The 24063-nt window shown below is 52.3% G+C and overlaps 6 protein-coding genes and 1 non-coding gene across 7 annotated transcripts; 4 read left to right on the top strand and 3 right to left on the bottom strand.

Annotated features, from left to right (window-relative positions):
- Positions 1 to 1237: 1237 nt before the first annotated feature.
- BBK36DRAFT_1171138 (GroES-like protein) lies at positions 1238 to 2672 on the top strand (the record flags this gene model as incomplete). The annotated part of the gene is made up of 5 exons (XM_024895535.1): positions 1238 to 1272; positions 1508 to 1862; positions 1933 to 2026; positions 2084 to 2435; positions 2492 to 2672. 5 exons carry the CDS (start codon positions 1238 to 1240, stop codon positions 2670 to 2672), a joined length of 1017 nt encoding a protein of 338 aa, XP_024746982.1.
- A 1902-nt stretch (positions 2673 to 4574) lies between these two features.
- BBK36DRAFT_1125041 (carbohydrate esterase family 3 protein) lies at positions 4575 to 7593 on the top strand (the record flags this gene model as incomplete). Its single annotated transcript, XM_024891233.1, has 4 exons — positions 4575 to 4801; positions 4870 to 4960; positions 5045 to 5888; positions 5981 to 7593. Coding segments are annotated over 4 exons (2775 nt in total), but the record flags the coding sequence as incomplete, so codon positions are not given.
- A 3451-nt stretch (positions 7594 to 11044) lies between these two features.
- Positions 11045 to 12341, top strand: BBK36DRAFT_1179965 (WLM-domain-containing protein; the record flags this gene model as incomplete). Its single annotated transcript, XM_024896196.1, has 2 exons — positions 11045 to 11221; positions 11252 to 12341. Exons 1-2 carry the CDS (start codon positions 11052 to 11054, stop codon positions 12339 to 12341), a joined length of 1260 nt encoding a protein of 419 aa, XP_024746980.1. The 5' UTR covers positions 11045 to 11051.
- A 277-nt stretch (positions 12342 to 12618) lies between these two features.
- BBK36DRAFT_1179963 (carbon-nitrogen hydrolase) lies at positions 12619 to 14081 on the bottom strand (the record flags this gene model as incomplete). The annotated part of the gene is made up of 3 exons (XM_024896195.1): positions 12619 to 13145; positions 13203 to 13527; positions 13596 to 14081. The coding sequence occupies 3 exons, from the start codon at positions 14079 to 14081 to the stop codon at positions 12619 to 12621; spliced, it is 1338 nt and encodes a 445-aa protein (XP_024746979.1).
- A 940-nt stretch (positions 14082 to 15021) lies between these two features.
- Positions 15022 to 18703, bottom strand: BBK36DRAFT_1179956 (hypothetical protein; the record flags this gene model as incomplete). Its single annotated transcript, XM_024896194.1, has 3 exons — positions 15022 to 15198; positions 15508 to 17079; positions 17156 to 18703. Coding segments are annotated over 3 exons (3297 nt in total), but the record flags the coding sequence as incomplete, so codon positions are not given.
- Positions 18704 to 20791: 2088 nt separating this feature from the next.
- Positions 20792 to 20863, top strand: BBK36DRAFT_t158. The gene has a single exon. It is a non-coding gene; the product is annotated as a tRNA-Asp (tRNA).
- Positions 20864 to 21812: 949 nt separating this feature from the next.
- BBK36DRAFT_1126101 (DNA repair exonuclease) lies at positions 21813 to 23624 on the bottom strand (the record flags this gene model as incomplete). Its single annotated transcript, XM_024891346.1, has 3 exons — positions 21813 to 22216; positions 22281 to 23373; positions 23427 to 23624. Coding segments are annotated over 3 exons (1695 nt in total), but the record flags the coding sequence as incomplete, so codon positions are not given.
- Between the last annotated feature and the right edge of the window lie 439 nt (positions 23625 to 24063).

Below are 24063 nucleotides of genomic sequence, written 5' to 3'. Positions count from 1 at the left end.
ATGCTTATTGAAGTATGCTGTTTGGGTCAGCACTTGACTCTCCGATGTTGAAAGATCATGTCAGCGTGGTCGTGTATAGGTATGCAACAGCTTTACTAGGAGAAAAACTCCGTTTCTAGAATTCCCATCGGGTTTACAACAAAACTCACCATCCGGATACCGAAAAATTGGGTTTAAACCCGTCGGTAGACAACAAACAGGTGAGAACCTAATCAAGTCTTATTGTTCATCTGCTTGCTCAGTCTAACTTGTTCACATCTCCTGATGCTTCTGTAATCCGCTCCGCAAGCCACACGCCCCGCTTAACTCTAAATTCTCTCTGATTTCCGCTTTTGGCAATTTCTTCTCAATCCGCCGTCGTTGGACTAGAGGTACTTGAGTACTTGGTCTATCGGGAGCAGTTCAGTCAGCGCGAGATCGAGATCGAGGTCTATTTGCTCTAGGAGAGGCACCAGGACTGGACCTCTATAGTAACTGAGTACTCGTCAATTGCATTGACGGTCTACATTGATGTGGTCAATTTGCACTGGTATTGCATCTCACGGTGTATCGTTCCTCTCGCAGAGTCAATGTTGTAATCGTGTATAAAAAACGACCTCGTTGGTATGCCAGTCAATCACTACTTGAATATGAACCGTGGGATTATAATTCCGCCTGATACAGATATTTTAACAACAGCTTCTTTCCTCATCAATCGTAGTTATCCTATACACAGAGCCCGTTGTTGTTCACAGATCAAATGCCTTCAGACGAATGCGAATGCGAATGCCTTTATTTCCGTATTTGTCAGCTTGGAGGTGTTGCAACTTACACTGGGCGATAGTACTCCCGTAGTTCTGACAAGCTGAGTTACCATCGTTCTGACACTGCAAGAAATGGGAAATATTTCAACAGAAGGAAATTAAATCTTGCTTTGAAACGTTAGTAATTCCCTATATGTAGTTATAGACTAGTTCTCGCAAGCTGGATCCTGCAAAATAGGATAATCTCCGAAAAGGCGTGCACCTCCTGTCCGGCTATACCCGATGGCTGAAAGGTGCCATCAAAATGGGTTGCATCGAACCCCATCAAGCCCATCAATGTCGAATTTCTAATCGGCGGGGTGGAACAAAATCGACGGATGACGAAACTTTCTTCTGATGCGCAGATCAGGACATGTGCGATAGTGGAGGACGAGCATGTCATGCGTTGTGATAGTATCGCGATTCAATGTTGGCAGGGGGGAGTTGTATATAAGATGCCGGATGCCGTCACTGAAGTTTGCTCTTTTTCGTCACACCAGCTCGTGCTTTATCACTACACAAGTTTGTTCCTTCTAAGCGACAGATAGACTTATAGAGACCAAGAATATTTTGATCAGCGCATCGCCAACTTCGACTTCGTTTATTCAACAGCGACAACTGCAGCAACAAATCGACTCAACAACAGTCAACACAATGGCCGTCCCCGAGACTTTCAAAGCCTGGCGCCGCACCTCTGGCGAGCTCCCCCTCTCCGTCGCCCCAAGCACCGAAACGACCCCCAAGAGCCTCGGCCCCAAAGATGTGCTCGTCAAGGTCCACTCCGTCTCCCTCAACTTCCGCGACGTGGCCATGCTGCACGGGCAATATCCCATCTCCGTCATCGACAAGGGCATCCCGGCCTCTGATGCCGCCACCGAGGTCGTGGCCGTCGGCTCGGACGTGAAGAAGTTTGCCGTGGGAGACCATGTGTCGCCCAATTTCTTCCTCAGATATCTCACGGGTGAGGAGACTGGAGGAAGGGAGCCGCTGGGAGGAGATGTGGATGGTGTTTTGGCAGAGTATGCGGTTTTCAAGGAGGAAGCCCTTGTGAAGCTGCCCGATTATCTTTCTTGGGATGAGGTAAGATCAGTTAACTGTGGTTTGTATGATATGGATGGAACCGTTTCGCTGACTGAATCGACGTGTATAGGCCTCTACGATCCCTTGCGCAGGCGTTACAGCTTGGGTCTCGCTTGATGGATTGAAGAAGCTGAAGCCGGGCAAGAGCTACGTCCTCCTGGAAGGTAAGTTATTGGTGTTTACCATTCACAAGTCTCATTTCTGACTGGCGAATGTTCCAGGCACTGGCGGTGTCAGCATGTTTGCCCTCCTTCTCCTCATCGACGCCGGCATCAACACCATCATCACGTCCTCGTCCGACGCCAAGATCGCCCAGCTCGAGAAGCTCAGCCCGCTCATCACAGGCGTCAACTACAAGACGCACGGCGACGTCAGCGGCGAGGTCAAGCGCATCACCGGCGGCAGGGGCGTCGACATTGTCATCAACAACAGCGGCATCAGCAACATTCCGTCCAACATTGAATCTGTCGGCACCAATGCAGACATTGCGATTGTGGGATTCCTTGGCGGCTGGGATGCAGACTGGAGTCCGAGCGAGCTGCTGAAGCTCATCTTCAAGCCTGCCTCTCTGCGGTAAGTTTCATGGACGAACGCACATTGAGTTGAAAGGTTTACTGACATGGGTTTAGCGGAATTGGCGTCGGCACGAGACTCGACTTTGAGAACCTGAGTGCCTATCTGGCAGAGCGAAAGATTGCGCTCAAGACGCTCATCGACAAGGTGTTTGCGTTTGACGAGTCCAAGGAGGCATTTGACTACTTGTACTCGGGCCGCCACGTCGGCAAGCTGATTATCAAGGTGGCCGAGTAGGCGGTATGATGTTGGTTGCAGATGTGAAGATGGCTTTGTTAGTATAGTGCGAGGTGACGAGGTAGAGTAGCAATAGAAGCAGGGTGCGGCAAGGGCCTTGTACGACAGGATTTGTGTGTTGAAACTTTGATACAGAGTAGATAGATTCTATATACGACCTTATACACTGCATCACAGAAAGCAATACTAGTCCCAGGGGTCAGCAGGTTCTGACGGGGTTCAAGGCAATGGGGACGTGGTTAGGTGCGTACCCCTGATCTTCTGCCAATACCTTGAGCTTTGTTCCGACCTTACTGTTGTCAGTCGAGCAGCTTAAGGTTATTTGACAAGCGTATCCAAATGCGCATATTCACTATCCCTGTCCTGATACGCTTTCTCTTATACAATACCTACACAAAGCAAATCAATCTCGATTAGCGCCAAGTCCCTCCAGCAATTGCGCATCATTTCCATTGAAACAACCTCCCTTCACCACCGCTCATCTCAATGTTATCCTTGCAACCTGAGCTCAATAACCCGCTCGATACTACACCGGCACGGCGCCCCAAACTCTTCATAGATTGCCTTCGCCCGCTGTAACCGTTCACTTTGGACTATCTGTTATTTCACAACGTTTGCCATCAAAGTGTTGCCAATAAGGGCTTTCGCCGCCTCGCTGAGCCTTTGTCCCTACTCCGACGCCCGTCAACTGGCCCAACTCGCCTTTTAACATCGCTTGAGCCGTTTAGGCTTCGGCAGATAGAACGTGGGGCTCTTCGTGGTTCAAGTCACTCAGGAAGCCGCCCAGATAGTCAGTCTGGTCTGACAGTAGAGCCATCGGTTCGAGCGGTTTGCCCCTTAGAAGGATTGATCTACTATACTGTTCCATACCTACTTAGGTAGGTACCGGTTCATCATATCATCCACTGCTACTAGCAGTGTTCGCGGAACGGAACATCCCGCGCAGCCTTCGTTATCTTCACATTAATAAAGATTCATTTGCTCACCAATCTGCCCCTCAGGAGATTTCCTGTATAAGAAATAAGCGATATCGGGACAGGGGTAATGAAATAAGCGTATTGAATACGCTTGTCGAATCCTCCGCACAAGCTGCAGCTACTAGTATAGTCTGCAAATTCCACAGCTGCATGCCATAACTGCAGGGACAACCGAGTCAGGCTGGCCAGTCGAGTTAGGCTCATGGCCATGAGTATAATTGCAATACTAGTAGTATTGTATTGCACTTGGGGTGTATCAAGAATGGGGAACTCATGCGAGAGGCCTAGCCCTTACTTACTAGAACTGGCTGGTGTCACAGCCGATAAGGCTGCCTCTCTCACGTTTCGAGAGCTGCCTTGCCTTTGTGGGAACTCGGCCATTTCCCGATTCCCACTCTTGCCCTATTTGAGAGCGACCAGGGTTCCCCATTATTAACAACCCGCTGGCGGCCTTACTAGTCCTGTTCAATCCTGGCTCCAAGTTTGCTGCCAGGTTCAGAGGATCTGCCGTTCCTAACTTGCTAACGTCGCGCAACGTGCCATGGTGGTCGAGACGCTCTCTTTCATCTTGATCGAACCATGGCCCAGAACGACACATCCAGGTCAGAATAGGCCTAACTGATGAACTGATATAGCTCAGGGTCCATGTAGATGGCGAGCCTCCCTGTCGCGGACTTGGAGTCAGCACTATCAGGAAATATTACAGGTAGGATTCAACTGAGCATCTCGTGGCCTCTCGTCCCCATTCAGGATTCCGAGGTTCCACTTGGCGGTGCGAACAAGATCCTTCATGGGAGCTGTGAGTCGACATATAAATGATGCTCTCCGACTGTAGACTCTCTAGAAAACTACAGCCCATGGTCTTCGACCTTATTCCTCTCCTTGTTCCTAAGCCGCACTCTGCCCTTGTTGCGGTCTACCGACCATGCGGTCTCTGCGATCGCTACTGTTGGTGATCGGGGCTTTGCTCCAGGGTCCCGTTGGAGCCCTCCATATTCCTATAACTGAGAACATCTCTTTTCCTTTCCACGACATCCACCATCCCGAGGGCGTTCCGCTTGTTCGGCGTGATGATCCCCTCGTGGATCTGCGCATTATGCCATTGGGTGCTTCCATCGTTCACGGCATCGGATCCGAACCCGAGCTGAATGGGTTTGTCTTCGGTTGACTTGCAGTCAAGTAATGCAATGAGGGCTGACCAGTTTGTTTCCTTTCTCAAGCTTCCGAGGGTATTTGCGACAGGCACTCAGGTTCAATGGTTTCCAAGTGGACATGGTGGGTTCCATGCAGACGGGAACCATCGAGGATAACGTAAGTCCAATGTTTTTGTCACCTCATGCTATAGGTAAACTTGGGTGAGCCGGAATTCCGCTAACAAGACCCGTGGACCTCAAGGACAATGAGGGTACGCCGGGAGCCATCATCGACGAGACAGAAAAGCATTTCGACAACTCAAGGAGCCTCAAGCCCAATGTCATTGTGATGAACCTCGGCACAAACGATGCCAATAGAAACATAGATGTGGCTAATGGGAAGACGCGGATGAACACGTTACTCATGCATATCTGGGGATCTGAAGGCATGGCCGATGCTTGCATCATATTGTCGACTCTTATTCCGAGTGGCCTTGCCGCTGGCCAACAGAACAACCCCATCCTCAATGCGGGCTACAGGGAGCTGGTCACCGAGCTTCAAGGCCAGCACTGCATCTACCTGGCCGACATGGATCCTGTTGATGGCCCTGCCCATGGTTGGCTCGCTCCGGACATCAATCCGGATGGCATTCACCCCAACAAGGTCGGCCATAGCAAGATGGCGTACATTTTCTGGCAGGCCATCTTACGAGCATACAACGATGGAAATATCATGGATCCCCTCCCCATCGACGAAGGCCAGACAGACCCTGGGACGGGCTGCGACAAGGTGTACAATTCGGGCTCATACGCCGGGTTGACGCAGCTTGGCTCCGGGGTTGACGATGGAATCTATTATCATTCGCAAACATCTGAAGGAATTCTATTGAATCATACCTCCCAATACGACCAAGGGCAGTTCTTCTTTGCTGCTTTGTACGGCCGCAAGTACGATGACTTCCTTGGCTGGTATAATGGTTCTGATCTTCCCTATCAGAACAAATTTGCTGTCTGGAAGAACTCTGGCGGCGTGTTCACGAGGATTGCAGACCTAGACCCTGATCTACACTGCCTACCACGGGGGATCCAATTCGTCGATATGAATTGTAAGTAATATTCTTGTCGTTCTTGTTCCTCTTTCATACTTTGTCTTTCCACTATTTCTTTTTTCCTCGCCTAGGGGCTAATGAACTGGTAGCCGATGGACTCGATGATATTGTCTGCATTGATCCAGATGGCAATGCATACCTCTCAATCAACCAGGGAGATGGTACGGCCACGACACCGCCAACCTTCAAGCGCGTCAGCAGTACGGCCAAGATCAGGGACACTGTGGGATTCAAGCAGGATCGCATCCGTTTCGCCGACATCGATGGAGATGGCCGCGGCGACTACCTTGCCCTTGACGATGGCGGAAACATCCAGGCTTGGCGCAACGGCTGGGTTGACGATATTCCCCAGTACTGGGAGTACCTCGGCACGCGGTTCCAGGCCAAAGGCAAGGACACCATCGACGGGGTCCGGATGCTGGACATTAACGGCGACGGCAGGGCAGACTGGCTCTTTGTTGACAAGACTGGCGGAGTGGAAACGTGGACCAACTCGAGAACCTGCCAGAGCGGCCACTCCGGTGATGGCCTCAAGGTTGATTGGCGTCAGGGGTTTGCACTGGGAGCTTCGTCTGGCAACACGCATCCCGGTGTGGGAAAGGCCAGCGATGGGGATATCCGCGATCGTATCCTCTTTGGTCGTGTCTGGGGCGAACCCCAGGATTTCGGTAACTTTGGCCGCAAGGACTATGTCTATCTTGAACACAGCCTTGATGGAACGACCCACACATTCCGGATGAGGGCTTGGAAGAGCGCCGGTCGCGGCGGCTCCAAGGTCAAGGCAGATGGAGTCAAGTACTGCAACATGCTGAACCATCCGAATGGCGAGGTAGACTACGTATGGACGTGGTCAAACGGTAAAATGATCCTGTACCCCAATGCCGGCAAGGGCACGGTCGAGGCTGGGGAGTCCTACTGGGGTCCCAGCGAGACCATCTTCGACCCGAAGGCACTCATCGGCAAGGATCTCGACCGGCGGGATCTCCATCTGATGGACTGGGACGGTGATGGCGATTGCGACATTGTCTGGACGGATCCCGACAACGACAACCGGCCTTCGGTGTGGCTCAATCTCTACCACACAACAGGGTCCTGGACAGACCCCAACACGTGGAGTTACTTTCCCAACGCACAGTCTTCAGCCTCGGCCGTCTCCTGTAAGGAGAAGCGCGGTTTCAATCTCCATGATCACGCTGTTCAGTTTGCGGATCTTGATGGCAACGGGCGAGACGACTTCCTCTGCCTCAGGCGAGATGGCTACATCTCTGCGTGGCTCCATAACGACGACAACAGCTGGACGAGCGTAGGCCAGGTCAAATTTGCCGAGGGTAAAGATCGAGCCAACTTGCGGTTTGCCGATGTCAACGGAGACGGCGTAGACGACATGCTCTGGGTCGACAAGTACTTCGGCGATGGCTATGTTTATTACAACCGAGGTCCTGGAGACCGAGCGGCGGACGCCGGATCATACATCCACTGGGATCATGTCACAAAACCTGTATACAACAGCGACCGTGCGGGGACCTGCGTCTACTTTGAGGACTTCGACGGCAATGGCATCGCAGATATCCATGCCATCCGGGATGTGTACAGCAACCAAGCCGCGACATGGCTCAGCCCGTCCTGCTCCGTCAAGAACAACAAAGGTGACGGAGGAACGTGTTGTGATGACCCCCAGCTGCCGGTGCAGCCCGGAACAGCCGGTGGCGGGTCCGGCGGCAGCGATGGAGGCGGAAACCAGTGCATCAAGGGCCACGGCCCTGACGACTTCAACGACCTCTGCGTCTTCGCGTGCCAGTACGGCTTCTGCCCAACTCCTTGTGTCTGCGACGAGCGGGGCACGCCGGAACCGGAGCCGGCCAGAAGCCGTGCTCCGGGAGTTCCAGCCTCCGACAAGGGCAGAGAGTACTCCCTGCTCTGTGCATGGTCGTGCGCCCGTGGGAAGTGCCCCTCGGCGACCTGCCAGGCCTCGCCCGGCGGCGTCTTCGCATACCAGCCATATCCACCTGACAACACTGACCCCAACGTCATCCCGACGGAGTGCTCATTCTACGGATATGCGATTCTTGTAGGCTGCAACGTGGACTCGTGGAAGAAAGACATGAGTTACGACCCTCTTGCTCCGAACCAGGACTGCTCGAACCCGGCCGATGCAACAACGCCTTGGAAGTGTGCCTGCAACAACTGCGGCAAAGCAGGCAACGACCTCAACCTGGGTCCGGCCGAGCGCTGGAACTCCGTCTTTGCGCAAGAATGCATGGAGGATCTCACCGAGTGGTACTGGCAGGAGACGGATGCCGGCCGAGTCGACGCCTCCCAGCGGAGCCTGCCCGACGTGGTGGGAAAAGAATTCGGAGGCCTTGACGGCAACTGCGCGTTCAAATCGCCACCGGAATTCTACTGTGATGTGATTGGAGATTCTGGATGGTATGTATTTTGCTTGATCTACTTTGTGGAGAGATGTTGCCAACGTACACGGAAACTGTTTGCTGATATCAACATCAAATGCGTTGTAGTATCCCTGTCACTTGCGGTAAGACCTTGTACGCAGCGGTTGACCTGGTCCTCAATTCGTTCTACAACGTCTTCAATGTACATAACAAAATGTATCATTCGCTCGACAAGGTTGCCCAAGATGTCACGCATGCGGCCGATACGGTATGTCTATTGAACCCTTAGTACTGCCATGCGTTCCACTGCTAAATTGACGACACGTCGTTAGATTCACGATACATTTTCCAAAGCCAATTCGGCCACTCTGCTAGAGGTTCTTCAGACAGCTTTAGACGTCTTTGATGGCATCTTCTCCATTGCGGGAGCTGGAATATGGGAGAAGGTAAGTTGTGCAGTGGCGATGTGCTAGCAGTGTATGGGCAGCTAACCGTCTCGATATTTGATAGTTCCTAAGCGCTGGGGTCTTTAAAGCCCTCACGGCGGGTGTGGATAAAGGCTCACAACTCCAAGAGAGCGTCAACGGAGCGATATCAATCTACAAATCAGCCGCTGGTGACGCGAAAACATCGTAAGCTATACCGTTACATATACTCCCTTTGTCGTTGCTCTTTTGGATTGCTCGCTAATCTATACTTGTAGGAAGGAAAAGGACATGGACGATGCCAAGGAGATTGCAGACGCCGCTCAAGTGTACGCCGACGCCGCCATGGAATCCATTGACAACTTCATGAAGTACATCTACAGCGCCGGCTATTTTGGCACGGCGGCCCTGCAAAACCTCCTCAGCGGCGGCGTCTTCCTCGACGACCCGAGCGCCAAGTACTCGGAGCTCGACTTCAGCAGCATGTTTGAGACGTGCATCTACGCACAGCTGATCCAGTTGGCCTGGAGTCTGGGCACGAACCAATACCCAGTCGTCGTGTACGATTTGCCCGACGTCAAGGCGCCCGATAGTCTGGAAGGCTCTGCCCAATTCCTTGACGAGGACGCGGCCAAGGTCCGGTATCCCGGAAACTACAAAGCCTCCAATGGAAAGGAGTACTCGCTTTTCCTGTTTAGCTTTGGGGACATCATCGAGCTGGCCGACATCACCCTCGAGCCGCTCAAGGGCCACGACGACATCGACGACGAGGACAACCAGTGGGGCGTGACATGGCGCGACATTGTCGAGAGCTCCTTTTCCGGCTTCATCGCCGCCGGCAAGAAGAACCCGTACCCGATGGCGGATGACGACGGAGACTACGGCGACGCTTCCAGCGGCAATTTCTTTGCGCATCAGCAGGGCGTCAAGTCGGCGGGCTTCGCCTCCCTGCCCGTGTGCACGGTCAACCTTGCCTTTGAGAACTATATTCACTTTGCCTTGAGCTCGGAACCGTGTGATTCGTACCCGTGCTGCGAGAGGACTTGGGACGCCGAGACTCATTATTGCAAAGGCCTGAATTCATGGTGCGAGCCAGATGGATTGTGAGCTCGGGTTTGCCCAATGAGTGCTGCATGATAATAAACCGGCGTCTATAGGTTGGTACCTTATAGGTTACGGCTTTCCAAGGATAGCCTATACAAGCAGATACAGTACTTTATTTAAGAAAATACCTAGTATTTATATATTAGAAAGTCAGGTAGTATTCATGTTAGCATAACTGGCGAGATATAGACAAGTACCTAATTGCTAGATAGCTAAAGCTACGATTCAACTTGGTAAGCACCTTTGATTGCCGAGAAGAGAAGTTCTATTGTACATAAGAGAGCATTCTATATTTCTGTGACTCTCCGGGGAACCCGTTTACATCCATGAGCACTAGCGAATCTTGTTGATCCTGTAACGCGGAGAAATCTGATCATTGCCATGAGAACGCCACGCTTCCCAGATCTCGGGGAAATGCAAGGGTCCGGCCGGAGTTTACTTAATTCTCCGCACTCCCTCATCAGCCACCCCGCCCACCAGCCCTACGGCAGATTCTCGGGAGGCAAGAATCTTGCGGCTGAGGCTGGCTTGCTAAGCTGTGGCGCAGCAACCTCCCCTCGCTGTTCGCTGCTTCGTTGCAAGGAAACGAGGCAAGGAGGGGCTGACAGATGGCGCTTTACCAGAAAGAGCATAAAAAGGGGGGTCGAGAGAGGCCGCCGTGACGTATTACCAAGCACCCTGCCGAAGGTGCCCGAATCACCGACAGGGAACAGAAGCAAGTGCTAGTAGTAGTCTAAGCAGGCGATTCGCTCTTGCCGATCGTCTTGAATCGCATCGCGTTGCAGAACGGGAAAGAAACTGAGTAAGCCATGGCTGATATTCTGTTCATTTGCCCTGGAAAAGATTTTAAAAGGCTTTTTCTTGATATGATGCTATAAAGGAGGTCTGCTGATACGCGTATCTGCGGAATCTTATGTTAGCAATCCCGTATTGCAGGTGTACGTATGCTTCGCTCTTGCCCCCAGCTGAGCACGGTCTATATATATCGGTCGCATCTCCGAGAAACATCACCTGTTAGATTTGTAATCATCACGCAAACTCTCCCTTTTCCTGTACACTCGATCCATTCCAAGGCTATATAGGTGCCTCTTGGTATTTATATGGTTTTTTTATCTGATAGTCTAACAAGACAACTGAATCTATCAACTACTTGACGCCACAAATCACAGCTCATTGCAACACTTGCTACCTACCACCTCTTATACCTGAGTCAGGCGCAAGACACCAAATCGCAACACATCATGGATGTCGCATCGCATCCAAGCGAACGCTCCATGGACTACAGCAACGAAGATACAGCATCAAGACAGCCGCAGACGATGGATCCTATAGCAAACGACCACAGCGACAACAAACACACAACTGCCGACATGGAAGTCGACTGTACGACGTCAGCACCCGCGTCAGCACCGTCAGCATCGCAAGATGCGGACCTTCACAGCGAAAACGACAGCGAGTGCGATAGCGAACCCGAGGGTCGACCAGAAATGGTCGCCATCACCGTGTCGCATCGCGGCCACAGGTTTCCCTTCGAGCTCGATGCCGACCTCACCGTCACCGACCTGTTCCGCGAGATTGAAAACGTGCTCGAGATACCCTTTGAGAACATCAAGGTCATGGTGCCCAAGGGCCCCTTCCTCAAGTACCCCTTCAAAGACGCCGAGTATTCGGTCAAGAACCTCGCCGGAAAGACGGTCACCGTCATGGGCTCGACCAACGCCGACGTACAAGCCGTCCAGTCAATGTGCCAGAAACTCAACAACATCAAAGCGGCTCGCGAGGCGCAGCGATCCAAGGCAAAGAGCAAGACACCAGCCAGACGCCGCGGCGTGCAGTCTGCCGAAGACTCCAAATACACATTCTTGCAAGTGCGGCCGCTTAGCGGGTTGCCTCATCCCGAGCGCAGCCTCAAGCTGCTGATGCGACTCAAGGAGGATCCTGGCATCAGGGCGGCCATGCGCAAGCACAAGTTCACCGTTGCGCTCCTGACGGAGATGGAACCGCTGGCACACACGCAGTCGACGCATGAAGGAACGACGCGCATCCTGGGTCTCAACCGCAACCAGGGCGAGGTAATTGAGCTGCGACTGCGGACCGATGCCCACGACGGCTACCGCGACTACAAGACGATTCGCAAGACTTTGTGCCACGAGCTTGCCCACAACGTTCACGGGCCGCACGACAGGCAGTTCTGGGATCTGTGCCACCAGATTGAGCGCGAGGTCGACGCTGCCGACTGGAAGTCCGGCGGCCACACCCTCGGCGAGACGTCGCGATACCACATTTCGGGCCAGGACCAGGAAGAGGAGGACGTCCACGAGGATGACGGCGGCTGGACTGGCGGCGAGTTTGTGCTGGGCGGCAGCAGAAAAGCGAGCAGCGCGGGTCTAAGTCGACGGGAGATTCTGGCGCAGGCTGCGCTGGAGAGGCAGAGGAAGGAGGCGGAGGAGGAGGCGACTGCGGTGGAAGCGGTGGAGAGGGGATGGAGGCCGTGCCAGAGGCCGCAGCCGAACAATGATGGCAACATGTGAGGTTCGAGAGTATAAAGAGGAGGAAGCATTGCATCGGTTTGGCGTTATCATGGTCGGGGAGTTGGCAGCTGGTTTGGATTTGCAGCGTGTTTGATGGAAGCATTTGAACGGGTTTGTGCATGAGATTGCATTGTTGTTTGGCGATCAAAAGGAGATTTGGTTCGTCTTGTCAAAGTATAGCATCTTATTTGTATAATTTCCGAGTACTGATTAATGCCCATATTTATCTGTTATTTTACACGTTGACAATCTGCCTGAACTGCGTTACGTATCGCCCTCAATAAGGCAGAGGATCCAAATCCAACCCGTCAACCGTCAGCTTGAACGCATCGTTCCTCGAATAACTTCCCGCCGTGTCCAGATCCAGTCTCCCACGGATACAATCCCGTAGATCGATATCTGCATAAATGAGATTATCCTCGTCTTCCCACTGCGGACCGGCGAGGACGTCACCAAACGGAGAGACGATGGAGGAGCCGCCGCGGGAGAGGAAGACGGGCGCTTTTGGTACGGACGCGGGCTGTTGATTCTGTGTTGTGTCGTCTTCTGTGACTTTGGGGAGCTGTTTTTGCTTCTGTTGCTCTTGCGCCTGCGCTTGTGCTTTTGCTTGGGCATGTGCTTGGTCTTCTGCTTCGTCTTCGGCTTGGACGTCGCCATTGTCTGCGGGACACGACAGCACAATCTCGTTCCCATCCTCGTCAAACACGCTCTTCCGCCGTCCATGCCTCACCTTTGGCGGCGGCACCGCAAACTCGAACCCATCATCCATAACCACCGCCGAACTCCTCCTCGCACCCCCAAACCCTCCTCCTCCACTAAACACCCCGGCCCCGGCCCCGGCCCCGGTCCCGCGCCTCTTACCCCCGGCCACCGGCACGACATCCCGGTCCCCCGCATCCGTGCCGTCCGCCTCGTCGCCCCGGACGCACATGTTGCTGCTGACGACGAAGCAGCGGCCCTCGACGCCGATGGTGCGCATGAGGCTGAGCCAGCCCTCGCGGCCGTCGGCCGTGGGCGCGAGGTAGAGGTTGATGTTTTGCGCGTAGAGGGCCTGCCGGACGAGGGGCATGTAGTTCTCCCAGCAGATGGCGGCGGCGAGGTTGATGCGCTGGCCGCGGATGAAGGTGGACACGGCGCGGAGGGTCGAGGGGTGGCCCTGGGCCCAGATGAGGCGTTCCGTGCCTGTCTATAATACGATCATGTTAGTTAAGGGCATGTGAACGAGATAATGTGATGAGTTGGAGCTTCACGCACTGGCATCACCTTGCGCCGCTTGCCGATGATGCCCTCCTTCGGACACACATATACCGCCGCGCAATACAAGCTCCCCCCGGCCTTCTCAATACAACCCGTAACATAGAACACGCCCGTATCCCGCGCGATCCGCTCCAGCTCCTCCCTCGATCCGTCCCCGCGTCCAGCACCACCCTGCTCGTAACCCGGCAGCTCCCGCCGCACCCACTTCAATCCGGCGCCGGCGCTGCCATCGCCGACGGTGTCGCCGAGGTCAATGGCCTGGTCAAAGTATCGCGCGTACGCCTCGCGGCCCTCGGCGGTGCGGCTGCCGACGACGCAGCCGAAGGCAGTGCCGCGCGGGTAGCCGCCGATGAAGGCCTCCGGGAGGAGGAGGATGTCGATGCGCTGGGCGGCGGCGCGGGAGGCGATGGAGTGCAGGAGGGAGAGGGTGAGGGGGGTGGTAGGCTGGGTATTGGGCGAGGCTGTTCCTACGCGGATTGTCATGGCGGGGGAAAGATGTGCTGGTTCTATATCGTTACGAGAGATGAGGAAGATGCGGATATGAGAGAGATGAGGGGAGATGAGAAGATGGAGATGGTGTTGAGGCTATATAAGTGCCGCTGGGGGATCATCATGCAAGCTGCCCGCACTTGGCCCAGGCAAATCATCAATCAAGTTTTGCGCCATGTCAGCTCAGCTCACCCATCATCATGCCAACTTAGTCAACCTTTTGCCGCTTCCAGGCCTTTTCTTCTCCTCACTTATTACCATTCTTGGATCGCCGTAGCCTAGTCGCTTCTTGTCTCGTTTAGGAATTGTCGGTCGAGTCGTTCATTTTTCTTTTTACTTGGCGATGGCTTATATACACCTGTTAAAACAAACAATGACCGATATATGGGGTTGCATGGGTTCAGGACGCCGAATTCGGCTGCTGAGATGGTGCGGCATCTGCGGCATTGGCGGTATTAGTATGTATTTCTTGGACGTTTGCGGCTGGCTGGGTTAGACTCCAAATGCTTAGCAGCATAGCGAGGAGCTGGACCGGATTGCATATAAGTAGCATTACCTACCTATCCTCGTCCGGTTGCTGCATTACCTGGCAAGCATGATAGATGATCATACGTGGCTGCACCTGGCGTCGGTATATTCCGCCTCACCGAAGCTGCGGGCTGTATATAAAACACATATGCTTTTGCCTAATCATACGGGTATCCTATGGCTATCACTGGACATATAGGTAGGAACAGGCCTGTGTATTTCCATCTTTGCCTCACATACTTGCATTGTATCAGTAGGTAGTAGAATATTGGCGCCGGTCCTCTGTGTCTCCAAAGGGGTTCCTGAGCCGCAAGGCCGAGGTCAAGCGTCAACTATATAGCAACCAAGGACCATTAGGAAAAAGGACGGCTGCTGGTCGGCCACTCCGTAATGATATTCTCGGGAATCATTCCGTCAAAAGTCCATCATCTGATAGCCCAATAAGGTATGGGTTGCCGCAGCCACGTAGAATTGCAATATTTGACCCTGAAGCAGCAGCTCCTACTGGTCGATAATCCGGCGGTAGCCACAGCAACTTCTCACTATGCCTCATGATCCATTCGCCATCATGACTTATATGATGCTTGATCAGATATTCGTCCCATGATATTTCCTCTGGTATATCGGCAGCGATCTCGAAATCGAACTTGACGAAGCTCGGATCTATGCGCCAAGGGCTCCTCGCAAACATGTAATGGAGGCACTCCCTCAAATATGCACCTGTTGCGCAATCCCAAATAGCCCCTCGTCCGTCCTTAGGGACAGCTGCTAGTCGATTCCCACTGGGAGAAAATGCCAACTTTGGGACATATGACCCAGATAAATTTATAGATGTGAACTTGTCCCCAGTCGAACCCTCAATCCAGATCGAGCCATCAGCGTAGGAAGCAACCTGATCACCATCAGCAGAGATGACCACTGGGAACCACCTGGATAGATCTTCTCGGCGCCGCATCTCTTTCAGCAACTTGCCCGTACGAGACTCCCATAACCCGATTCTCCCATCCTCTGAAGCTATCACAAGTCTCTCGCCATTCGCTGAGAGGGCTATCGAGTTGATGTGTTTGTAATCGTGAAGGGGCGTAGGGAGGCTCCTTCCTGTTTCCACGTCCTGCAATTCAAGGTGTGCGTGATTGAAGGCCCCAGAGATGTTGCCTTCCGCACAAATGATTGATCTGTTGTCTGTTGGGAATGGCACCGTGACGCATTTCTTCCCATAGTCGTCCCACAATTTATACTCAGATGCAAACGCGTCGGAAGTAACAAATCTCCGGCCATCCATTGCTATTGCAATGCTGCGCATTAACGGACGATGCCTTGGCATTTCCTCTTTGTCAGCTTCTATTGAAAGGTCCCAGATTTTGACCGTCCCGTCACGGGATGCCGAGGCAAGCCAAGCTCCGTCTTGCGTGAATGCCAACGAGGAAACAGACGATATATGCCCTGTGAGGGCACTTAGGCGGGTGCCTCCTTTCCACTCCCAGATGAGGATATTTCCTTGGAGGCCTCCCGTGGCTATCCATCGACCATCCGGTGAAAATGTCGCCGATTCTATGCGGGTTCCGCCATCGAGAGTCTGTAAGCACGCCGCTGATGCAACGTCCCAGATCCTGATACTGTAGCCATAGTAACTCGCTGCCAAATACTTATTATCTCGTGAGAAACACGCCCAGCGAGGGTTTCTTGTGTCGAAGTTCTTGCTAAGATCCATCTTCACACCGGATGGAGGCCTATCCTTGCACCTCATGTCGAAGACGCTGATTCCTCCCTGGCCTACACAAGCAGCCCGTTCTCCATTGGAGGATAGGACCAGCTGTCTCCGACCATTATACCTGAAGTATTCCGGAAGATCATAGGTCAGGTCCGATTCAAAAACCTTGACTAAGCCTCCGACTGTGAATAACAGTGTTTGCTCATCTTGAAAAGCTACTGTGGAGCTATATGCACCCCTAAAGCTTGAAACATCTTCATCAAGTGAAAGCGTACAGTCCAGCTTTTGGAAACAATTTTGCTGACTCATGTCCCACAATGAAGTTGATCGGATTGTCCGGCAGGCAAGTTTGCCGCATTTAGAGAAGGCTATTGAGAGGACCATGGGGCCTATATCATCTTCGCACAGTGTTTGCAGGCAGACACCTGATTTAGGGTCCCATATATTGACAGTTCCTGCCGAATTACCGGATGCGAGGATACCTTGAGCGGAGAAGGCGACACAAATAGGCTCACCATCATGACCTTCAAGAGTTTGTAAACATGAGCTCCACGTTGGGTCAACGATTGGTGTTCGAATAATCCACTTATGACGACAGGTGTCGAACGTTTTCCGGATAACACTGTTGGTCGGAGAAAAGGTCAATGCCGAGCTGTAGAGCTGCAATGGCGCAGTATCAATGATTTGACTGAAGTAGAGGATGAAGCGATCGGCATCGTCTAAGAAGGCTCTCATTTCTGCACCATCGGTCGACTATGGGGATCAGCATAGCTAGACAGCAGCAAGGTTGAGGATAACTCACATGTAAGATGACCTTCAATTCCCTGACCATTGACACTATCTCTGAGGTCCTTTCTAGCCAACTCAATGCTTCCACCCAGTGGAGAAGGTGAGAGGAGAGGAACGTATGCCAGTCATCGCCGCCAATTGGGTGCAGTCCGCACTTCATCAAGTGGTAGATCCAAAATCTGCAAGCATATTGTATCTCCTGTGACAGTGACATCTGGATAGTTTCCTCTGCAACTTCGCTTCGGTACGTTCCAGGGCTCTTCAATTTGCATATATTCTCCCTCAAAGCTCCACGTAGAAGCTTAATGCATTGAGTAGTGAGAAAAGTATGCACTTTGGCAGAGTCAGGTTTGAATTCTTCATTTGCGTCGGGTCCAAGAGTAAAGTCTCTGAATGATTCGTGGAACAAACTGATCGGCGTCGAGCTGTCCTGCTCCTCTGGGACTACCAAGACCGACCGAAAGTGCGACAGCTCTTTGCGGACTGCTGCCTCAGGCTGGTCCAAAAGTTTTGCAAGACAAGGAATTGTGATGGAATCCGCGAGGCAAAGGACTGATCCAATAACCTTCTGAAACTGTTTCTTTGCTGTAATGCGATTCTTATTATTGAGGCCGAAGAATCTTCGATTCATAATCGGGAGATATACTCCGTCAAGGTCTCCGTAATTACTGGACTCCAGTATATCCTGAAGTAGATCCCTTGGTTGTCCCGGGATCTCTGTCTGTCCAATAAATCGACAAGCAGCAGCGGCAAATTCGAATAACGGAGAAGCTCGATCTGTGAGTTTCCTGAGGATTTCGACATTTGCAGGATTTGACCACGGGCTAGAATTTGGCAGCCGCTCCAAGAGGCCGTCGATATTTTGTAGGTGAATCCTCAAATAGCACTCAATATCTTGCTTAATGGTGTCAGATGTGGCTCTCTCAAGCTCAGTCTTCTCGTATGCTTCCTCGGGAAGTCTGTTGAAACCAGATTGTGTGCGATGGTCCAGGCGACTGGTGACAAAATATTTGACAAGAAGTTGTCCCGGAGAGGTTTTATCCCCCTGTGTACGAACCATGGATTGCGAGAGCTGCTCAACGAGAGTTTCCAGATCCCCTTTTGAGTCGCATTCATCGAGGGCGTCGACGACAACCACGATAGCTTTATGAGAGCCGAACTTTTGCTTCTGCAAGGGTTCTTGGACGAGCTTCTTGAATTGAACTCCTGGATCCTGTTCTGGCAATGAAGGCTCTGATTCTAAAGCATCTTGTACTATTGTAGCGAAACCGGGTAGCTTCCTGACGAGTTGAGCTGACAGTGTCGTGAAGAAGCGCTTCAATCTGGCCCTGTCTCCTTCACCTCTTTTGAAGAAAAAGTTGGCAACAATCCGTTTCCTTTGAGTCATCCTGCTGACAACAGTGCGCGCAATTGTGGACTTTCCTGTCCCAGCTTTGCCCTGGAGCCAGTAAAGGTGCTTTTGAGACGATTCGAAGTCATCAAGCCAGTCGCAGATATCGTCGAGAAGCTGTACTCGCGTTTGTGGAAGACATTCCATACGGCCTCGGCCATCCTCGTCGAAGCTAGGGTGGAACTCCGCCTCAGGGGCAATCACGGGTGTGAGACGATCAATGACGACTTGCTGGACTTTGTTAATCTTGGGAGGTGTATTCCTAGGTCTGTTAGTTGAGAGTAGACTTGCGCGCCGACATTCATCACTTACGGCTGAATCTTTCGTAGTTGTGCTGTAAGCTCTTTATACAGAGGATCCTCAGGGCTGGAACACTTGTTGAGTCCAGAGTGGTCTTTGTCCACGTGGAAAACTTGCATAAAATTGGTACCGAAAGTAGCCGACTCGGATGGGACAATCTGTATCGCATGAGACACTCACTCACACCTTGGTGAAGACCGGGACGAGACAAACCTTGCCTGCGTAGAGCCAGTTTAGCAAGTATGTGGGCTTTTGTTCGCAGATGGAGACAATGCTAGTTTCCTTCCCCAGATCCTCCTTTTTTTGGTAGAGGCTACGTTGAAACGCTTCGCTGAGCTTCCTTAGCGACTGTCCGCTGCTTCGCAGCGAGAGAAGCAGACCCGTATCGGAGCCCAAGAAGCCGGTCAAATAGGCAATGGTCGCCCCATAGCCGGCGATTGGGCTGCCCAAGTGAGGTGTACCTAAGAAAATGATGCCGCATGTGTCTTCTAGGATCTTCTCAGTGTCGTCTTTGTCGATAGACAAAGCCTAGAGAAGAATTGTTAATGGAGGTGACAAAGGTTGGCCGGAGAGGACGACGCTGAGGAGCGATGAACATACCTCTTTGATGACGATCCCACCAAAACTATGTCCTACGAAGATCAAAGGCAAACGCTAATCATCCCGTCAGTTACCACCTATATGAGCCGCCGTTCTTGCTACTTACCGCATGGGTTTCCCTATGCTTGATGAGTGATTCCATGAGGCGAAGCCCAATATCGTGAGCCGACTCGAAACAGGCATCAACAAGCCAGTCGGCGTTGTACGCAAAATGGAGGATGCGAGCATCTGCGAAACGCTCGTCTTTCATGAGAAGATCTTTGAGCAAATGGACGCGTTCCGAATTCTTGCCGTCTATTGACTCCGAGCTGGTTTTGCACGTCCAGGTATGCTCAGGGTCCGCCCCAAGGCCATGTACGGCAATGATTCTAAGCTGTCAGCCACCGAGTACCATCGAATCTTGAGCAGACACAACATACTCGTATTTGGGTTCACGGTCTGGAGATGTTTCGGAGAGAATATGAAGGCCGACGGAACGCCCGTCACGTCTTCGAATCTTTGCGTAGAGACGATATACCAGGGAACATAAGAAAGGCAGCAACAGAAGAAATGTTGCGGTGGCTTCTTGCAAAGTCGGCTTTCGTGGTACAGGCGCTGATTGCATCAGATTCCATGCCATGATGCTTTCGACATTCGGATTGACAAGAACGAAAGTAGTCAGAGATACGAGTGCGGGAAATTGATCGACGGAAACCAACTCATGAGAATGAAAGGTTGGAAAGTCGTGAACCAAGAGTCAGATGGCAAGGCTCATGCCGGATGCTGAGGGGTCTTGGAGCGGAGGCTTCGCGGCAAGGAATACAGCTGAGGCTGAGCTACGTGTCTCCTCTCGTTTGGGCATCAATGGCGAGCTCCCATGCATGGCTTTTCAGCTCACCGAACGACAAAAGAACCAATCAAATCAGATAGCAAAGATGCATAGAACAGCTGCATGTACTTTGGATTGAAACAATACTTTTGCGCAGAGCTGATACCACCTTGCCCCACAACCGCAGCTCAGTGGCGTCTCACGGCGCTTAAATCCCATCCAGTCATTCAGGATTGGGCGAGCATTGGGCGAGGATTCGATACAGCCTCGATCAGGCTGGGCAGTGCAGAGAGGGAGAGCAGGCTCGAGGGTGGCGATACACAGAGACGTCGGCGATTGCTGTTGTAATGAGAAACAGACAGAGCATAGTCCCACGGGAGAAAAGGGAAGAGAGAAGGGGAAAAACAAACCCTCACTTGGGACGGAATGAATATGGCAGAGCATGATGGTGTTGAGATACGAAGTAAGTCAAAAGAGAACCAGAAGTCAGCTGGCACAAGGCTTTATAATACAAGATAGTTTGACCAATGACAACTGGATCTGATCCGCTACACCGGCGCTAAAAGCGCAGGTAAATATCTTCCGTAGTATAGTGGTCAGTATGCAAGCTTGTCACGCTTGAGACCCGGGTTCAATTCCCGGCGGGAGAGACCGCCAGCAGTTCAAAACTGTAAATTTTTTTTTTAGATTTGTTTTAAATTCAGATCTCGAGTCTGTGCATTTATTTTATGCAAAAGGCACTCGCTAGCCTATCCGACAACGACGTCTCCCTCAAGGCATCTCATTACTCAAAGTACTACGAGTGGATGAAAGCGGTCGAAATTCAAAAGTATTTTACACCTCCTGACCATTTTCCGTACTTTGAATACAAGAACGTATGGGCAGAAAAGGGACATAGAGTCATGTTGCTCCTAATCACTTTTGTAGAAGATAGACAACGCTCTGCTCTGTGCAGTCATGGCCACTCATATTCCGAGTATATGCGTCATCATCCACATCATCAACACAGGTCTCGAAGCGAGGCAAGACGCTCTTTGGACTTCGTCACCTCTTCCTCGTCCGACTGGCTACCGGCGCCGGCTCAAATGCATCGTCATCCGAAACCTCGTCATCGCTAATCTCCAGCGCTTTATCCTGCGTCGCTCCCTGGGAGAAATTGAGCTTCGTCTGCCGCGACTTGGCCGCAGCGCCCCTTGCCGGCGTCTTCCTCGTCGCCGCGGGCTTGCTGGTAGCCGCCGTGCTTTTTGCATTACGCCCCCGTCCAGTGGTCCGCGCAGTTGTTTTTGGCGGCGGCGGCGCTTCTTCTTCCTCTGACTCCATCACCACGTCGTAATCTTTCTCAGCCTCTTCTTCCTCCTCGCTGTCCTCAAACGCCTTTGGGCCGCGTCGCGCCGGTGCCTTCTTGGCTGGGGCTTTCTTGGCAGGAGCCTTTGCTGCGCGTGTGGCTGTTTTCTTCGCCTTTGCTGGCGGCGGCGGCTCATCTTCATTTAAATCCAGCATGTCCTCATCCTGTTGTGGCTTTCGCGACGAACGACCCGCCGCCCGAGGCCTTGCTGGCGCTTCGTCTTCTTCCGCGGCATCTTCATACTCCCAGGCGTTCGGTTCGTCTTCCCAGTTGCCATCGAAATCTGAATCCCACGTGTCCGGCTTGGGCTTCAGCACTCTCTTTCGTTCCCGTGGTGCCATTTCGCGCATGCTGCCGGCCGTAGCCATCCGCTGCTCCATTCTCTCCTTGTAAAGCTCCATAGCATGGTTCAAATCCTCATCGTCCGATTCTAGACCCAGCATTTGCCTGACCTGGCCGGACAAGTGTTCTGAGACGAAGAGTTCCATTGCATGGTTATCGTCCTTGGCGACGAACTGATTGACCGCCTCGCCAAAAGGACCTTGTGGCAGGACTTTGAGGGACTGTTTCGCAAGCAGCTCGTTGACGAGGTTTTCCACTTTAACCATTTCAGTCGCATCATCACCCAATGGCTCGATAAGCTGTGCCGAGTTGGCCTCTTTCTTTTCTATAGGAATTGTTAGCACAGGGTCGAAGGGCAGTTTCGACAGATGAAGCCTCACTCGAAGTTTTCTTCTTCCTGTAGTAGTACACCACGTCGTTGGTATTGGCGACTTTTCCCTGGAACCGATTGGAAAATCGCTGCGGATTTTCACACTCAAAGTCGCCACCATCTGGTGCGGAATACTCAACCTTTAGGCGGATCAGCGGCAGCGGTCGCTCTTCCAAGGCTTCCTCGTCCGTCTGGATGGCCTCCCATTCTGCATTTGCAGTGGCAATCATCTCCTCGACAATTTCCATCAGTCGAATCGTGACTTCGTGTTTGTTGTCCAGTTTCTTGTCCAAGCCTTTGAATCGTTTCTCCTGGGAGAGGGAGATTTCCCGCGTGACAAAGGGCCGCACCGTCTTGAGAGGAATTTTGTCGACCTTGAACGACTTGCTATTCACACTAACAACGGCGACGTGCTTCTGTACAGCCTCACCAGGGACTAGTGATGTGGCCACTGATGATCCAGGCTGCATTACGTGGAATCCGGTCTCTGGATTCTTTGTCGGGTCAATCAGGCACTCGTGTTCGTGGCCCCAGACCACCAGGTCCAGCCAATCTGGAAGCACGTTCTCGGGCAAGTATGACGTCGCTGTGTGTGCGTGGTGGTTCTGGTGGACGGCCAGCAAGTTGAACCACTCGCCTGTCTGCTGACCGGGGCGGAACCACTTGACCTTGTGGTCTCTGAACGTCCTGAACATGCGCTCGTCGCGAACGTTGCTTAGCCCGTACAGCGCAAGCTTCGTGTCTCCTTTCTGTAGCAGAATGGGCTTTGCCTCGATATTATCAGCCTCGGCAACTCTGCCATAGTAGTTGAGAAGACCCGCCGCCTGCAACAGGTCGAGTGAGCAGTAGTTGCCGTCGCCAGAGGGGTCGTCGTGGTTGCCGTGAATGGAAAAGACAGGGATAGAGATGTTGATGTCGGGATCTTCGTAGTTGACGTGCGGGAATGCACCCTGGAAGACCTCGGCGGCGTCTGACAGAAACTCGAGCGGGCACGGCTTCATGCCAAGGCAGTTTTTTCGAAGTGTCCGCATGACTTGGTAGAGAGACTTGCGGGAGGGTTTGTTGTCGTGGAAGAGATCGCCGGCAAGCAACACCATGTCGACCTGTGATGATGCGTGAGCTTGGATGCAGAGGCAAGCAGGAGCTGGCAACAAACGTCTTCGCTGCGGGCAATTGTCATGATCTCGTCAAACGTCCGCCAGCTGTCATCCTTGCGGATCGCATCTCGCTCTTCGTATCCGACATGGTTGTCCGTCGCAACCAGGATGCGGATCGTGTCTGCCTCTGCCGAATCATGAGCGGGGCAATCTAATATGATGCCAGCATTTCTGAGCTTACCAGGAAATTCGGGCATCTTGGCAGATAATGTATCGCCCGTATTCGGTGTCTAGAATCGAGACTCCATCAATTATAGGGCGAAACGAAAGAAAATATGCTGAAGTCACACTCTAAATGGGCGATAATGGCGTCTACAGCTTGGGCAATTCACGGTGGGAGACGCGATGCCTTTGGCAATTAACGCGACTTGATACGAAGTCACGTGCAGGCCTTGAACCACTGAATCCTCATAGCTGCTACCCTAGAGGGAGCGAAAATTAGGGGGTCATGAACATATTACCATGCATCATATCACCAAATGAGCTGGATCGAGTGGTTTCTTTTCTCTTCAAGTTTCCCTTGTTCTATCTTGCTTTTGGCTCTCTTATTTCATTTCAGAGTCATAAAGATGACGAAGCATCATTATTAGTTTCTCATGTTGCCGTTTATTGGACGAATGGCTGGTACTATTGGGG

Source organism: Trichoderma citrinoviride, assembly GCF_003025115.1.
Source record: "Trichoderma citrinoviride strain TUCIM 6016 unplaced genomic scaffold BBK36scaffold_12, whole genome shotgun sequence".
Lineage (NCBI taxonomy): Eukaryota > Fungi > Ascomycota > Sordariomycetes > Hypocreales > Hypocreaceae > Trichoderma > Trichoderma citrinoviride.
Note: the sequence above shows the minus strand (reverse complement) of the source record. Positions and strands in the feature narration are given on the sequence as shown.